At 47.9% G+C, this 17,205-nt stretch overlaps 1 protein-coding gene across 1 annotated transcript in view; it reads right to left on the bottom strand.

The window, feature by feature from the left end:
• The window catches only part of COL27A1 (collagen type XXVII alpha 1 chain), a 163,049-nt gene that overhangs the window by 77,992 nt on the left and 67,852 nt on the right, over positions 1–17,205 (bottom strand). The window contains exons 14-19 of the mRNA XM_009935398.2: positions 13,982–14,026; positions 10,334–10,387; positions 9,873–9,917; positions 2,008–2,061; positions 1,250–1,303; positions 1,042–1,095 (exon numbers count right to left, since the gene is read on the bottom strand). Coding sequence (XP_009933700.2) covers positions 1,042–1,095; positions 1,250–1,303; positions 2,008–2,061; positions 9,873–9,917; positions 10,334–10,387; positions 13,982–14,026 — 306 coding nt within the window. The remainder of the gene's footprint in view (positions 1–1,041; positions 1,096–1,249; positions 1,304–2,007; positions 2,062–9,872; positions 9,918–10,333; positions 10,388–13,981; positions 14,027–17,205) is intronic.

Here is a 17,205-nt window from a genome sequence, read left to right as displayed (position 1 = left end):
GGAAACCACGAGATGCAGAAGGGATCATGATCCTCCCTACCTCATCACCACTCGTGTTCCATCACACCCAAGCAGAGAAGTGAAGCCCTACACTGGAAAGAGGAGGGTAGGTGGAAAGTGAGATGCCAGATTCAAGAAATGAGTGTTCTCCCGCAGAAAAGCAGTTGACGATCAACTTCAAGGGCCAGACAACAACATGGTGAGTAGAAAGACCAGTGTCCACAGAGTCTGACTGGTGGCTGGGAGACAGTGTGGGTCTCTCGCTAGGTTAGAGATAATCTTTGGAGATTGGCCTCTCTGAACAAGAACAGAACAAGCTGTTACACATAGGACTTGCACAGGAAGATCGGGAAGAAAAAGGCTTGGAATGGTAGCTGGAGATCAGGAAATCTGCGTGTAGGGTGGTCAGAGGGTGCAAGACAGACAGTTTGCCCCATCTCCCACGTTGAACCAAAATGAACCTCAATTCTTTGAATAACAGTAAACCGTACAACACAGCAAAGCTCTTTCTGCCTTAGGGTTTCTGGAGCCCTGGTGTGCCATAGTCCTAAAGCAATCCATCTGCCTGTTGTTAGCAAAGGCTCTGACCCCAGAACACACCAGTTTTGGGTCGCTAAATGTGTCAGAGCTCAGGTGTCATGGTGAGCAGCAGCGGTGGCAGCCATCCCCTCCCTCCGTCGGGCTGGGTGCCCACTTGGGAGGCAGCGTTTGGCTCTTGCTTTCTGTATGAATTAGCAACAGCCATATGCATATGCTTCCTAATCAAAACCCTACGTGGGCCTGTCTGTACATGGCTCGAGAGCTAAAAACCTCCAACGGGGAAAGGAGATAGGCATCTCCAACAGCCTCTCAAATGCCACATGGGTGTTTCTCAGAGAGCTGATCCTCAGCGGGGTGGCAGGCTGCAGACATCAAGTAACTACTGCTGCAGAGGCAAAACAAGACAGGAGAGAGGTGTTATTGTGTGGGTTTGTTGAAGAAAGGATGCTGCGGAAGTTACTGAAGAAAGGAAAGATGTCAGAAGGAGGTGGCAGGACATACCTCAGGGCCAGGTGGTCCGGGAAACCCTACCGGACCTTTGTCACCAACTTTTCCCTGCAGAAATCAGAAAAACATGGAGAAAAGTGAGCTGGCTCCCAGCTATTGGCTTTCCTGTTTAGCACAGCACACCCCTGCCAAGCTGTCTTTCCCGCTGGGCGCGGACCTTTTAGAAATGAGATGAGGAAGCGGAGGATGCTTGGTTACTTACCAGGGGGCCTGCTTTCCCTCGTGCCCCAGGGAACCCAGGCAAACCCTGGCTGCCCTGAGAGAGAGACAGACACAGTTTTTTAGAAAACACAATGAAGCATCAAAAAATACCAGTTCCCCAGCTCCTCTGCAGCAGAAGAGAAGCACATTCTAAGGGCTAAACTGAGCCCTGCAAGGAGCTGGGACAGTTGCACTAACGTCAGCGAGATGTCTCTGCTAAAGCCGGGGCTGAATTTAGCCCCGAGGAACACACGAGCTGCTGCAGTTACCTGTGGCTCAGAGCCATGTAGGCCCCAGTGCAGTGCGAAGCACAGCGTTAGTCAGCTGAAGTCAGTATCACGTTGTTGTCACAGGGGAGAAGTCATTTGCTTAGAAGTTATACATGGCGTTAAGCGCTTCACTGGGTCAGAGTTTCAGCTGCTGCACTGAGCAAAGACCTCCAAGTCTGCAGCTGCTGGACCACACACATTCACACCCATCAATCCCATCCCAACACTTCCAATTTCTGCATGAAGATATGGCCCCTTTTATAGAAAGCCCCCAGCAGAACTGCTTTTATTATGAGGAACAAAATCCATTCTGACATGAATTCTAGAAAGGTGCAGCATACCCCAAACGAGAATTATCCGAGCAGGGGAACCTGACCGCAGGATGCAGCTAGTTCCAGCTCATCGCAGCATAAGACAAGCTGAGAAAGCTGGTGGCCACGCATAGTACTACGTAAGGGGAAAAAATGATGGAGAAAAGAAATAGAATTACCTTGTCTCCTTGGAAGCCGATATCTCCTGGAACACCTGCTCCTCCCTGATCACCCTGGATACACATCACCAAAGAGTTAAAATAGGCAACAGCAACGGTCAAAATGCCCAGGCAGATGCTAGATGGTGCACTGTACAGCAAAAGTCTCATCACTAGCTCTGTTTGAAATTGAACTGCTGGCAAACTTTAGATCATATTAACTGTAACAACAATCCTGAACAAAGCATGTATTTCCCAACGTTGATTCTAAAGTGAGAAATGAAACTGCAGGAGGGAGAAAAATACAAATTCCCAAGCATTATGTTTCTATGGAAGCTGCAAGAAGAGAGACTACGTTCCTCCAGCTAACAGCAGCTGCGAAGGTGGTGAATTGTTAAAATTCAGCTGAACAGAAGAGCTGGTTTAGTTTTCAACGAATGGACCTTTTCTCTCGTAAGGCTCTATAGAAAAGAAAACAATACTCAGGGTTTCTGTGAGCGTATCCTAGTGCTGGCATCAAAGATCAATCCTCTTCCATAAGAAAACAAGAGTAACTTCCAGTAATGTTTTAGTACCATCTCACTGCCAATATCGAGGCTGAGATTTCCCGGGCACGGTAGGCTGGTGTTCACTGGGATGGGGCTCCCATCTTTGAGCACACCAGCACTGACAATATTTCTTAGCCAAGCTATCTTTCTTTCCCCTCTTTGGACCATTGTAACAGATTCTGACTCCTTGAGTAGAAAATATGTGTCACTGAAGGTTTTCTTAGGAGCGGTGGGCTACCTCACATCACCTCTTAGCCCTGCTGTGAGCAGGCTGTTGGACCAGCTGACCTCCTGATGTCCCTTCCTACCTCACTTGTTTAGTGACTTACTTAAACAAAGGATGAGTCAATGATGGGGCAGAGAAAGGAAAATTGTACTTGGGAAGTCAAAGAAGGAATGACTATAAAAACTTGGTGCACTGACAAGACCCAACAGAAATAGCTGCTAGAGGAACTCTGTCCCATGCACAGCACATGCCTCTATACTTGGCTTCCTAGTGAGGGAACAAGCCAGACAAGAGCAGAGAGCTATATGTTTAAACATAGTCACCACAGAAGACATACGGACTCCTGTGACAGAGCCAAAGTCTACGAAGAGATGACAGAGGAAGTCTACTTCTACTCAACCAAAAACCACCCACTTGGTCTCAGAGAGTTCAAATAATTCTAACTGCTTCAGTACCATGCAGGGGATAATGAAATTGTGAACGGTTAAGGCTTGAGTTGGGAAAGATTTTTTGGAGCCAGCTTTTTCAGAAGAAAAATAATTAAAAACTATGCAGATTCAATGATGGAAACATTTCATGGATTCATGCTGAATTTGCTTAAATATTTTGGTAAATGTTCCCAGAACATTTCACTGAGCCATCTTCAAAATAAGTCTTTCATATAGCAAAATTGAAATGTTGCCCTTAAAAAAAGTAAATTAATTTTACTCATTTGGTTTTTAACCTAAAATATTTTAATTTGAGTCAAATAACCAACATTTTGCTTCATCTCAACTATTTTCCATCTATCCTTTGTTGTTTTTTTTTTTTTTTTTTGGCAGTACAAACAAATGGAAGCCATCAGCTATTTACACAGCTTCAGTTCGGATGAACCCCAAGTATTAGATACAATAAAGATGGCAAAAAACCTGCTGTATGACCCAGCTCATTTCCAGCCATTGCCATATTTCTCTCTTCTTCTCTGAAATTTCTACTTATTTTATCTAGTCCAAGGCTTAAAACACTGAAATCTGCTCTAATTCTGGCTCCAGCCAAAAGACAGCAGGAAAACAGTTTTTCTTGAAAGGGAGAGATTTCCTCTGAAAACTCTTTATCACCTATGCTGAGGGTCAAAAAAAAAGACTATTTTTTTTAGTTAAGCAGTTTTCTACCCAGACAGTATAAGTGGCCATTGAAATAATGTTTTGGAAGAAATACTTGGACATTAAGAAGTGACTACTATCAGAAAAGGGTCTCCTGAGCATAGAAAAAGGCAGGAACAAACCTCTATCAATGACCTTTAAGAAAAGTGTGATAGCGACTGCATGAGAGAGAAAACCATTTTCAGACAGCTGTGAGCAATGGGCATTAGGAAAGACAAAACACATCTTTTATCTTTTATCTTTAGCTGGGCTCCACGCAAGATGTTCACGTGCTATTGCAATAGCCCGGCAAAATGTCACAGCACAAATGATCCATCTGCAACAGCCGTTAGGACCTTAAACCACAAGTGAGGACTGGGGCATCTCCTTGCACCTGCCTTGAGCACAGTAAAGATGAAACAGCGACTCAGGGTATGTGTCCCTAACATGAGGGAGAAAACAAGGAGGAAAGAGGTCAGAAGTGTTTGCTATTAAAACAAGAAGCAATGCCGAGATGACGAAAAGGGGCTGCAAGGACTTTGCTCATGAGAAGGGCAAAGAAAGTACAATCTGAAATGGCAAACAGACTCTGCCCATGGGATACTGCCTATGTTTCATGTTTCACCTATGAGTAGAAATGCAGCTGCAGAGACTCTGAGGTCCCTCTTAACGCAGCACCACCCAGAAGGGTGGCTATGAGGGAAGTGACAGATTTGCATGCGCGAGGCAGGTTTGCTGTCTATAGAACGCAGAGAAGGTCGCTGTGCAAAAACCTCATTTTGCTCTCGATTGGACATCTCTTTCTCCAAGACTTTCTGCTTGGCAATGTAAGGGGAGCTAATGCTGCAAAATTACTCCAGGTATTTTACTGAGCCATGTCCTTCACAAGTTACAGATGTCCTGATTCATTAAATTCCTTTATATGAACAAGTACCCAGGATTTCGTCCACTTTCTCCTCCTTTCCTCTGTATTCATCGCATCACATGGTCTCCTCAAGACCACCCTTTCTTTCAAGGTTATACAGTAATTCCACCTCTCCTACAAGAGCAGACGCAACCCTCTCAACATACCAATGGAAAGAGCAGGATGACACATTTTGCAGGAAAACCGAAGCTGTAAAAACCATCACTAAGTGCTGTGGCACCAGCCTTTTCTGGGGGATGCAGAAGGGGCTGGCTAGCCCTGGTGTGCTCTGTACTTGCCTGTCTAGCTGCTAGATACAAATATGTGATTTCTGCAGGAGGAGTGCGATGTTGCCCCTTATTCTAGTTCGTGTCTGGTCTCCACCATGTGACATATGCATTTGGGATTAATGAGCTGCACCTTGTAGAATATCAGACAAGTCAACATAGGAAACAAAGTCCAAAAACCAGTCAAAAACACCCTCTCACGGAAGGGGAAAACCCTCTCTGTGTTGAAGCTGGTTCCTACTCCTGTCATGGCCAAGGGGAATGAAGCAGTGTTTCTGAAAGACGCAGCGCTGTAGGGAGGACCTTCTCCCAGGTGGATGGAGGCGGCAGCCTCGGTGACCTGTCTGCTGCCCCACGCACCACCCAGCCACCCTGACGCCAGGCTTGGGTTTTACCGGCGTCGGATCTGACCACTGCTCAGTGAAGGAGGTCTTCCTCAGCTACAAAAAGACAAACCTGTACAAGGCCACACACTTGGATGTGACCAAGACAGATGGGGTTAACAGGAGATTGCAGACATCTAATTAAATCTTCATCAACACGTCCTCAGAAAGGCACCATGAACTGGTGCCTGGAGCTGACGGGCAGGCCAGGCATGAATGGTACGGGTTGTGGTCCGGGTACCAGCACCTACGGCTGCTCCCGCAGCCCCATGGGGTCCCAGGGAGTAACGCAGGGCACGGCCCAGGCAGCTCCATGGGGACATGCAGAAGTGTCCAAGTTCTGTAGAACTACGACGGGAGGAAAAAAAACCATTCCTTGCCAGGGATGACGTGGGACACTTGAAATCCCTGTTCCGCCTCAAACCTGGGCTTGTCCGAGAGTGGCAGGAGATGGAAGGTGTGAGGCCCCAAGGCTGCTCTCATCCGCTGTGAATTACTAATTATGAAAGGTAACTGATTACTGTCAGCATGGAGCAGTGAGGTTTGCCGCTCCCCACTCCTGCTGACACAGCATTTCACATGCTGCCAAATGTCTAGGGCTTTTCTTTTTCTTTTTCTTTTCCTTTTCCCTTTTCTTTTTTTTTTTTTTTTTTTTTTTAAATATGAAGTTTAACTCTGTGTTTCCCAGCATTCTGAAAACCACGGTGCAGGAGAAGAGGGGAGAGCCAGTACATTTATCCCCCTCCCCTCTGGCCACATAACGGGAGACTACTGCACTTCTCCTGCAATAATCCCTCATTTCCCCCTGGGAAAACCCTCCATTTCTTAATAGGTTTATTAGAAACTGCTTTCTAGAGAATCCACCTGACTTCTTCACACAAGATTCAGCCTTCGGTAGGCTGGGACTCTCCGGTGTAAGGTGTCAATTTGCTGCTGGAATGGGCACGTTTAGTAAGGCTGACAGCTGCTGTTGGCTGAGCCTGAGCATCGTCTGTGCTTGCTAGGAGCTTGATGCATTCATCTGGTGCCTTCATCACACTTAGCAGCTGGCTCAGGTCTTTCAGAGGTGGACTAGCCATTTGAGGTGCCCACTTGCAGTCTCTGGAAGGATACTTGGACAGTTGGCAGACGGCAGCTCAACCCCTATGGAAAATCATGCGTCTGCAACTGATTTCTGAACCCTGCTCACAAGCTGGGGTGTAAGCAGGACTCCTGGGAACTAACACGGCTTTCTGCTGTACGAGCTGTGCATTGGCTCTGCACGGTACGGTGCCAGCCCTCCCTGCTCCTGCAGCATTGCAGCTTGGAACTCTGAAATCATTTGCTCTTTGAAGGGAACTCGGGACCTCATATGCTCACAAAACGGTACAGTGGAAGGGGTGTGCCTGAGCCACACCAATGGCAGGGGGAAGGTTGCTGCACGGTGGCTGGACTGTCCTCCATAACTAGTTAGCTAAGTTCACCCGAGTGAGTGTATCTTCCTCATCCAGCAGGGAGGGGAACTCAGTTACTTGGGAGGTGACCATGCTATGAATAAGGATCTCTGCAGAGGCAGGCTCCATACAACCGTGGTCTGGAAATGTTTCAAGAATGGCAAGAGGCAAACTTTCAGACCAACAGACATAGAGAATAAAAACAACTGGTCATAGCAGTAAAACAGTTTTGTCTGAAGCAGACGATAGAGGATTATAATGAAGTCAAAATCTAATGGAAAGAAAAAGAATAGTAAGCAACCAGAGAAAGCTTTTAAATAAGATATCACAGCCTAAAAATAGCAGAAATTGAGCAGTCATGTCACTGCTAGAGATTACAGAAAGGAGCCTCCAACACAACCCAATCCCTCTGCCCTAGGCAGGGACCTTCCTACAACCCAAGTGAACACAGAGGTCCTGCATCTACTTTCCTATATGTGGGATTTCCTTAACTCAGATATTTTTAAGATCAGTTCAATTAAAAATCAGGTGGCAAAAAAAAGGGGGACAGAGAAAGATTTATGATGCAGCTTCTTAATAAAGGCTGAGATAGCAAACATTTTCATTGTAATGAGGCAGGCGGCAAGACAGATGTTGATCGCGGCAAGGAGAGGGTTCAAGAGGCCAGGGTGCACTGCCCACCTCTAGCAACCTCCTCCTCGGTCACTTCTGTGACTCAGAAGCCCTCACATAACATGAAGGACATAAATGTCCCTTCCTTCTACCCCATGGGCATTTCGACCATGACCTCTTTGAAGGCAGAGTTATTCCCTTGCTACACACTGAGCAAAAGCAGCAAGACCAAATATCATTTAAATTTCTCAGTGGTACCAGAGAATAAACAATTAAAACACAAATGTAAACAAGCTTTAAGAAGGGATGAGTGTTTTTGCTCATGATGCCCAAATCGGAGTGAGAGAAAATAAAATGGCTTAAAGGTGCCATTCACTGAAGAAGCATGGGAGTAAATGAATGCAACAGCCTTCTGGTCAGCTGGAGAAGGGATGTATTATAAACTGGGCCAACTAGCTGAACAGTAAGACCAACAAATCAGAAAACCAAATATCTGAAGAAACCACAGAACTATTTCAGGCCAAGTCCTCCCCGAAATGTAAGGGGAGCTGAAGAACTTGGTCTAAACTCATGCAAACAGGTGCAGCAAACTCAGATGCTTCATCTAAACACCACAATGCCAGAGCTGTGTGCCTCACCGAGCAGATGAGACTTGTGGCCATCAACGCTTAAGCAGGTCTGATTTTCCTTTACCTTTTATTTCCCGGTCCTTTGGCTGCTGGACTGCTGGAACAGTTACGTATAAGCTGTTTGGAAGCTCTCTCTGACTCTGAAATCATCATTGGTCTGCTCTGAGTGTTTGACAGCACCCAGGATATTTGAACTAAGTCAACTCATGGGACATAGGAGGCTTGAGCAGGAGGGGTGGTTTGTCAGTCTTGGCTCAAGAAAGGGTTGTAATGAAAGCCAGGAAGGATGTCTGTCCTGTCCAAGGAAAACGCAGTGGGACAGGCAGCAGGGGAGGGAGAGAAAAGGTTTCCTGCACCTCAGAAGAGAGACTGGAAGACTGAGCATGGGATTACTGGGGGAGGATGGATCATTCTACACTTGGGAGTACCGTGAGGATAACTCCAGGGAGAGCTGTAAGCCATTCAGTTACTGTGATAGCAGCGGCTGGAGAAATACTGGGGATAAATAGAGCAGTCTGTGTAAAGTGATGAAGACTATAATGTCCAGGAAGGTGAATTTCACTAAGCAATTATTTAAATGTTGGTAATTCTTAACATATTCAACTGTTTCTTCCAAGAAGCAGACAGAAGAGTCTGTGGGCTCTGGGAATTGGTGTTGAGTCAAGAAACCATCTCCAATTTCTTAAGCTTGTCCTAAAGAAAAAGTCCTTCTCCTGCCCTGTGCTTCCTCTCCACAAAAGTGAAAAGGCAGTACAGGAGAGAAATGGAAACTGCAGACACAGGAGCCCTAGCAAAGAGCTGCTATAATATAAAGAGACTGGAATCAACTGGCTTGACCCTACTTCCCCCACGTGAAGTTTTGGGCTGCTAAATCATTCTCTAAAAGCAAACATCTAACAAGAGAATAAAACATCAGACACGAGGAGGAGAATATACTTAATGGTCATTTTCCATTGCCCTCCTGAGCAATCAGAGCCAACAACAAATGATTGCACCTCCCACTCCTTCAGACTAAATAAACCCTGCAATGGAATATTTGTAGGAGGATGGTTCTCATGACGGTGAGACATTCACACGCACAGCTTCATGCTGATTTAGCTCAAGCGGCGTGTTTTTGTGCCAGCAGCACTAAATCATTGCAGTCAATGCCCCTCGCCTTTTTTCCTCTTTATGGAGTGATTTATATCAGCTTGGCGTAAGGCAATTTCCTCTCTGCAGGAGGCTGAACCGAGGTGAGCCTCTCTGAACGGGAGCAGAGGTACCCAACACAGAACAGTTTTTCCTGGGGATCCAGCTGGTCTGCTTGATCGTGAGCTGTGCTGCCTTGTCACATCACGTGTTTCCCCCAAATGCATTAATGCAAACCCACTGTCAGTGCTGTTACGTTTTCATTCTCCCTCCGCCCCCATCCCATCATGTAACCAATATAAAAATACAAGAGCCCAGTGCAACACCAGATAATCTTACAGTTACAGTCATCATCAGTGGAAGACAGAAGCTCCAAAGAGAATTTGAGCATAACTGATCTATACTAGAAGTGCATGGAAAAGGGATGGAGCAGATATCATAAAAGAAAGAAAAATCAAAACTGGAGTGTCAGGAAAGGAGGGAGGATGGGAGCATGGGGGCAAAGAGACAGTCAGAATGGAACCAGTACTGTGGTGCTGAGGAAGAAAGGGAAGCTAGAACGGGGATTCACATGCAAAATTCAAACACAGTGCAATAAGGGAGTATTCAGATCACCTTATCACCTTTCAGTCCATGTTCTCCAGGGTTTCCCATCAGCCCCTGAAACAAAAGAAAGTTCAGAATGAGACTGAGCCACTGTGAAGACTTGCTCAGGTCTATGACATTGGTGTCGCTGATGGGGCTGGTGGCTCCGACCCACAGCATTGGCCTGCACAGCCCCAAGGCCAAAAGCCAAGCTGCTCTCAAAGCGTGCTCGATCACGCATTCTTTAAATACCCTTTGTGGGCTGGAGGCACACAGGGAAAATGCCCCTGGGATTCTCCATTGATTTACTCCTACTGCAGACCACCAGCGGGATGTTGTGGACAACCCTCCTGTGCCTGGGCCAACGCACAAGTGTTACTGCTGCCCACCCTTCCTCTCAGGACAGTCACCACTACCCAAGCAAGGAACAGAATAATCTTCAGCCCTGTCATGGAGGGACAAGAGCTCACACAGCTTGGTTATTCTCTCACCTTTAAGCCTTTTGGTCCTGGATAGCCTATCGGTCCAACAGGGCCCATGTCACCCTAGTAAGAGAAAGAAAATTACCAAAGTCATTGGGTGCAAACCCAACAGATAGCTGTATGTGGTGTGAAATTCCTCCCCTGCCTCCTTTCTCAGTACCCCTCAGGAACTGCACCACTGACTTCAGCAGAGGCAGCATCCTGGCACAAGTCAAGGGACTTTTAATGCATAGACAGCCTCCAAGTAAAAGCAGCACAGGGTGTTTGTCTTGCAAGCATGTGAGGGAAGAAGAGCAGCTCCTACTCGCATCCTGCTCTCGCCACAGAGACTCCCAAAGTGCCTTGGCACCAACCGCCATGGCGTGAGCCATCCCCACGATCAGCTCACCCGGCCCCGCCGCGCTGCTGCCCCTGTGCATGGCCATGGCGATCAGGCAGGGCGTGCTGGATGCCTGGAGGAGATGGGAGCATCCCGCTCCTGTGCTGCAGGAGATGTGGGTGCTGGGGAGTGCGGTCAGACTCCAAACCCAGGAGCCTGGGTTCCCGAATTTGCTTAAAAATTTGATAAGGAATTCAGGCTAATAAATCTATGGCAAAATAATGGAAAACTAATTAAGAAACCACTGTGAAGTCTGCAACTGTGAATGTGAGAATTTTTTTAGTATGGTCTTCCTAAATTTGAAATCGATTAATTCCCCTATTCCACTATTTAAAACATTAAAATGTTGCACTGGTTTAAGACAATCCTGGAGCGTATTTATTCTTGGTGAAGTTACTCATGTTCTCAGAAACAATCTACCACAATATTCCCATTTCTCTTGAGGGAGTCTGAGGGTGTAGTAAAAAGGACACAACCCAAACAACAAAAAAGGCAATGGTCAAGAAATTTGGGTTGCTACTGAGCTCTGATGTCTAAAAGTGAAATGGGGAGGAAAGAGGAGAATCAGGAGGGAAGAACAGAGTTGTCTCATCAGTGTGGCCATTTTGCTGCAGTGAGAAGTCAGCATGGCATCACGTATTGGGACTTGGACGAGAAACTGCAGCACAGAAGGACTCTGGAGCTCACGGCTGCTGCGCGTACCCGCGTGTGTACGTACAAACGAAAGCCTTCAGCAGCCGGCATCTAAACAGGCTTTGACTGCTTTCTGCCCATGAAGAGAGCCAGTGATACAGTGCACCAGCCGTGCCTGCGATGTGTAAATAAACAGGGAAGGCTCTGCTGAAGGAGCGCTTCTCTGATGGGCAGTCACGGGCACGCAGCCAGGCTGGGAGCGCTGGGCTGCAACCCCTGAACAGATGCCCTTTTCACAGCTCCCAGCATAAAGGCTTCTTGTAGAAGCGCGTTGACTTAAAGCTTTGCCCACACAGTTAATTACGAGAGCAAGAGGCTTTAGTTACATCTAATTCTGCTCTTCAGCCTCTCTTACACAGCGAACCCAAACACCTGCAGGGTGTGCGGAGGCAGCCGGGAGCCCGGCTGGTCCCTGGGGTGGCTGTGGCTGGGGAGGAAGGAAGGAAGCAGCTGAACGGGGGCCAGTCCGGAGCAAACCCCCAGCTGCCTGCTCCATGCCCGGCAGCGCGAGCCCCGTGCTGAGGAGCCTGGGGAAGGAGGCTGGTGCAGCCCTGCAGAGAGAAGGCGGCAGGATGGACACGTCCCCTTCTCCCCAGTGGGATGGAGGAGGTCTCTCTTAGATCCATCCCACTAGAGGTGCATCAGGATCCAGAATTCAGGCGTTGCATATTACACTGGGACACTAGGTTGGAGTCAGTTTGACCTGACTCTCGGTTTGAAATTTTTATCTGCTCAGAGCGGTACCACCAGACTAACTGGGAAAGACAGCAGCCAACTGCAACTGCTGCAGCAAGCGACTCCTGAAAAAACAGCACTGCAAAGGATTGACTTTTGGCCTTTAAAAATGAAGCTAGGAAGAAGCTCACAACAGGAATGACGATTTCTTTGTCTGGATGGGAAAGAAGAAATATTTAAAGTTTAAGACAGACCAGGCTTAGCAGCAGGAGGAGAACTGCTGGTTTTGCCCCTCTCCAGCAAAAACTGGCACTTCAGTTGTCAGTAGAGACTGACATAATCGATCAAGACAGAGAAGGTGACAGACACGAGATATTTGATGATGGAGCTGAATCCCGGTCTAAGACATGCAATGCCAGACCTTGGGGACAAGCAGGGAAAAAGAAAACAGTTTAGTTGCACCTCACATAGAATTTGGTGCCATTTGGGTTGCTGCAGCCAATGTGGGACAAAAAAAAGGCAGGTTAGACATGGTGCGCTGCCTGTCCTCACTGCAGATCAGCTCCAGGCAAAACCTGTCCTTCCTGGCCCCCGTGATCTGGCCCAGGCACCTCAGAGCACAGCACCAGCGGGGCAGGGAGCCTCCTGACTCCATCAGCTCTGGAAGGATCTTAGTCACATTTACCGTGTCTGAGCTTTCACCTGCTAACAAACTACTATCTGTGAGATCATAGCAAGTAGGTTAAGATAAATCTTTCCAAAAGCTGGGAGAAATATGATCCATTCTGGACAATACCTTCAATTGTTTTCTTTCAAATAGCAATCCTCCTCTTACAGCTCTTTGCTAGGAGCACGTCCTTTCTGCTGCTATGGCTGAAGCAGCTACTTTCATCTCCACTAAGAAGGGGAAACACAGACCTAATTCCTGGCTCCACAGAAAACTTTCTGAAGCCTTAATCCACCTTTGCCCCAGTCCCCCATCACAAGATGGGTACACTTGTTCCACCATATTCTCTGCTTTTCCTCCATGGATTCTAAGATTTCTGGGTTTGGCGGTCTATGTTTGTGCAATGTCTCGGGAATCGAGGCCTTGCTCTCAGCTGACATACACACTTCTATAATTTAAGCTATAGAAAGGCAAAAGGAGAAGGTTTTTAACCCATTCATTGCCAGTTGGGTTTTCATGGATTATTACAGCCGAGGAGGAATCATTCTGAAAGAATGCTGTAGTACTAACAGAGGCTACCACTTTTTGTGCATGGAAGGAAATAACTTGAGACAAGTACTGAGACCTAAAAATAAACCATAATATGTTCAGCTGGGCATTCACTAACCCCCAGCACAGCTGCCAGGGGATGAGTTACCACCCACCCTTACAGCAGTTTTTCTCCTGCTGGGGAGGAGTGTAATGAAGGGCGGAATTAGGCTGTGTACATAATTACCTGGATTAGTGATGGGATGGTGAGACTGCACGTAAAATTCCTGTATACCCAGAGGACAGACAGTTCCTGCCTACGGTCTCTCCAGTAAGCAAGAACTGTGCGTCCTCAGGTTACTGCTTACAGAGGCTTGCTTTTTAAAAAGACAGCTGGAATTGGTGTGGAATGAATATTGCATCTTTGAAGAAATATCCTGGTAAGTGTTATCAAAAGGGCGAGTTATCTAGGAATATGGACACTAACGGCAAACCTTTAATCTGTTCCCTTTCGCTTGGGAAGGGTTTGCCCTCCTCCACCTCCCATCCACCAGGCAACTTCCTCTCTCCCCAGGCATCACTCACGCCTCCCCTGTACAAATACTCGTCCTGTTCCCTGCCCTGCCACGGGAAGCAGAAAATCTGTGCGTAGTTATGCAGGCTGAAAAGGGTTAAAGCCCTGAGAAGCCAGATCTCCATTTGTTTTTGTACTTACAATGAGTCCAAGGACTCCAGGAGGACCTGGGGCTCCCAATTCTCCCTAAAAGGAAAGACAAACCGACATGGTTACGGACACTTTGTAGACAAACAGAGGCTGAAAGGCAGCTCAGTATTTCAAGAACTTGAGGGAAGGGAAAAGACCGTCCCTCCCCCTTCCTTCCCCCCCACCCCCCAGCCCCTTCCCCAGCCAAACTGGTGGAGAGCTTCCATCTTCGTGAGCACAGCCTCTCCAGACACAGGGCTGCTTGTTGGGCAGTTCTTTGCAGGGTTGACTTCCCCTCGGAGCAGCAGGCTGGATACAAGCGGCGTTTCACGGTGCAGGCAGGGGAGCGGGTGGGAGCCTGTGGGGAGGTGAAGGCACGGGCAGGGAGAGGGACCAGGGCAGGGTCGGGGCACGGCGGCAGCAAAGCTGAGGTGGGAAGGAAAGGAAAGCTGCTGCTTAGCATTGTGAAAGGTGAGGGTTTTGGGAATGGTTAAGAAACAATAAAACTCCTAAGAAAAGGAGGTCTTGGATGAAAATTAAACTGGATAATTTGGGGAGAGGGTATGCCAGCTTCTGGTGCCGGCTGACGGGCCCTGGGAGTGTGGCTGGCACACGGGGTGCTCCGAGACTGCTCCTCCTGCATCTAAAAGCTGGTTTAAGGTGGGGACCAGCAGTGTCTTCTGCACTCTGTCTCATCCATCTGGGCTCCCACCCAGCACATCAGCTAGCCATTTCTTTGGTTTTCAGATGCAGCCCCTAGCCTCTGGGCTGCAGCTTGTCTGCAGGGAGGTGGCTCGGCACCTCTGTTCCAGGAGCAGGAAGCTCTCTCCAGGGAACCCAGCACTTGCTTGGAGGACGAGTCACTTAATCACACCGCAGAGAGCAGGAAATGGACTGCAGGGATTTCATCCTAGCTCTGAGCCCCTTTGCCATCTCTTACAGACTGCTTCCAAGCAGGGCATTTTGGAAAGTGCCAGCTCCTCTCAGAGACTCTTCCGGAGCAGCTCAGAGCTCACTATTTTGAGGGACAGACTCCTTTCTGGGTTTCTGGGGCTGGTTTGAATTCTCCGCTTCACCACAAACTCCCTCCGTGCCAACTTTGCAAGGACATGCAGGTGCCAGGAGTGCGGGCAGGTGCCTGATGGCATTCCCAGGTGAAGCACAGAAGAGAAGCTGTGTCAGACCCCCACAAATCACCTATCTAGGTCCCTAAGTACTTTAACGATCCTTCTGTGATGCTTGGCCTGTCCCCGTGTCTGCTTCAGTGGATCACCTGCTCCTTTGCCGCATCAACAGTGGGCTGCTTGTCAGGGCACGGACCTGCCCTTACACCTCCGTCTCCAACTGGGCTTCTCAAAACAAGTGCATTGGAAATACTAAACTTCCCACAGGCTCAGACAACCCTACCCCTGCTCTGGATCCTGCTGGCTACTTTCTTTGACAGACCAGCTCAGTTTATGGTGCACATCTGGTGGAGTCCCCTTCAGTGCAATAAAGCTCCCCTTTTATGGAAAGATTTGCCTAGTGAAAGAATGAAAGAGAAGGGGATACAACGTGACCAAACGTGCTTAGCCTCCTTGGTTAAAGGGTTACGTGTGTTTATTTTGTGGGAAGTGGAGTAAAGACACACAAAAAAGCGTTTCATAATCTCAACTGGCCTAAAATTGCTTTTTTATGGTCGGTTCCCTTCCTGCATACTTGGGACATCTGTGGAGCAATTGTTCCTCATGGGTGGGATTTCTGTGTCCTCAGAGTTACTGTAATAAGGTTGGCTTCAAGCTCTTAGTTGAGGCCTGGCATTACTAGGCTCAGTAAGAAGAGGGAATATCCCCAGGAATGCTGAGTAGGAGCTGCACGGTGGCTTCGGTTTCCCAATAAATTCTGCAGGTCCTGAGGGTGGCTAGGATGAAGACCAGGTGGATGGTGGGCTCTTGGTCCCACCGGTTGCAGGGGGAACTGTCCAGATTTCTGAGTTACATCACTTGGGTATTCCTCAAGAGAAAGGGTAAATGTGGAAACGCGTGGCCTCATGTCCAATGCAAGAGGATTTCCTCTTGGAAGAGGTGGGGGTGGACTCCCCTGGGAGATGTGGACAGGACTGGTTGTTAATCTGAGCCATTCCCTTGGCATGGGAAATGAGGATTTACAGGTGCTCTTTCCTGCCTATCAGTAATGACAGGCTGGTCTCCGACTTGAGAGGGAAATCTGGCTCTATCCTCCTTTTTTCAGTGCATGAACCAAGCACTGGGACAAGAGAACAGGAGATGAATCATCAGTCCTTTCCCATGTCTGATTCCTGTGATTAAGAGACTAATTGGAGTGGCTAAAGCGCTCGGGAACAGGGATCTGGAATGCGATGGCTCAACAGTTCTCAGCAAGCTGGTAGGAGGGAAAAAGTCCCCTGCGGTTGGAAGAGTCTTTGCTCTGCCTGGAGGGGACGGAAAGAAGATCAGAGACTGTCGGCTTCAGCCATCCCATGCGACGGCAGTGGCGGCAGCAGCACAAGTGCTCCGTGGATCAAACGGAGGATGGGGCAGCTCAGGACCCGTGGCAGCCTGCCCGCCTGCCTACAGTTTAGCTGAATACTCCACCTAGCAAACTTGGCATATTTGTGTGTTCCACAAACAGACTTTCCGGCATTTTTCTACGTCTGTGACTCCACTCGTGACCCTGTGAACCTCCCTTTAAGTCAGCCGAAACAGTCTGTTTTCATTCTACAATCTCCAAGGCACATTAATATTTAAAAGCCGTTGATAAGATGAAAGAAGAGCAATCCTTCTGGATGAATTAGTGGAAGGGACATTTGCTTCTCTGCGATGCTCTGGGAACTGGCATCCAGCTAACATTGAGCACGTCTTCTGAATGGGGCTTAGGCAACTTGCAAATTTAAAAGAAAACAAAACAAGCTATTCGGAAAAAAAAAGTCTTTCTGACCTCCAGGACTCCTGCTCTTCCTGATGCGCTGACTGGAAATAGCAATACAATCTAGAAAGTCATCTACTTTGGGACTCCTGATTCCACTCTGACCCACGGCTTAAGCTGACTGAAGGATGGGAAAGTCCTGCAGAAGTGTTCCTTGGGAAGCCAGTTCTTTCAGTTCGCTGCATTTGTGACTCTCGTGCTGAATTCCCACAAAGGCTGGAGCGTAGCTGAGCTTGGCTTGCTGGTTAGAGTTGCTTGTGAAAACAAATTTTATGCTGCATATATGACGAATAGGAACTTGAAGACACATGTGG

Source organism: Opisthocomus hoazin, chromosome 19 (genome assembly GCF_030867145.1).
Source record: "Opisthocomus hoazin isolate bOpiHoa1 chromosome 19, bOpiHoa1.hap1, whole genome shotgun sequence".
NCBI lineage: Eukaryota > Metazoa > Chordata > Aves > Opisthocomiformes > Opisthocomidae > Opisthocomus > Opisthocomus hoazin.
This window is presented reverse-complemented; position numbering and strand designations above follow the sequence as displayed.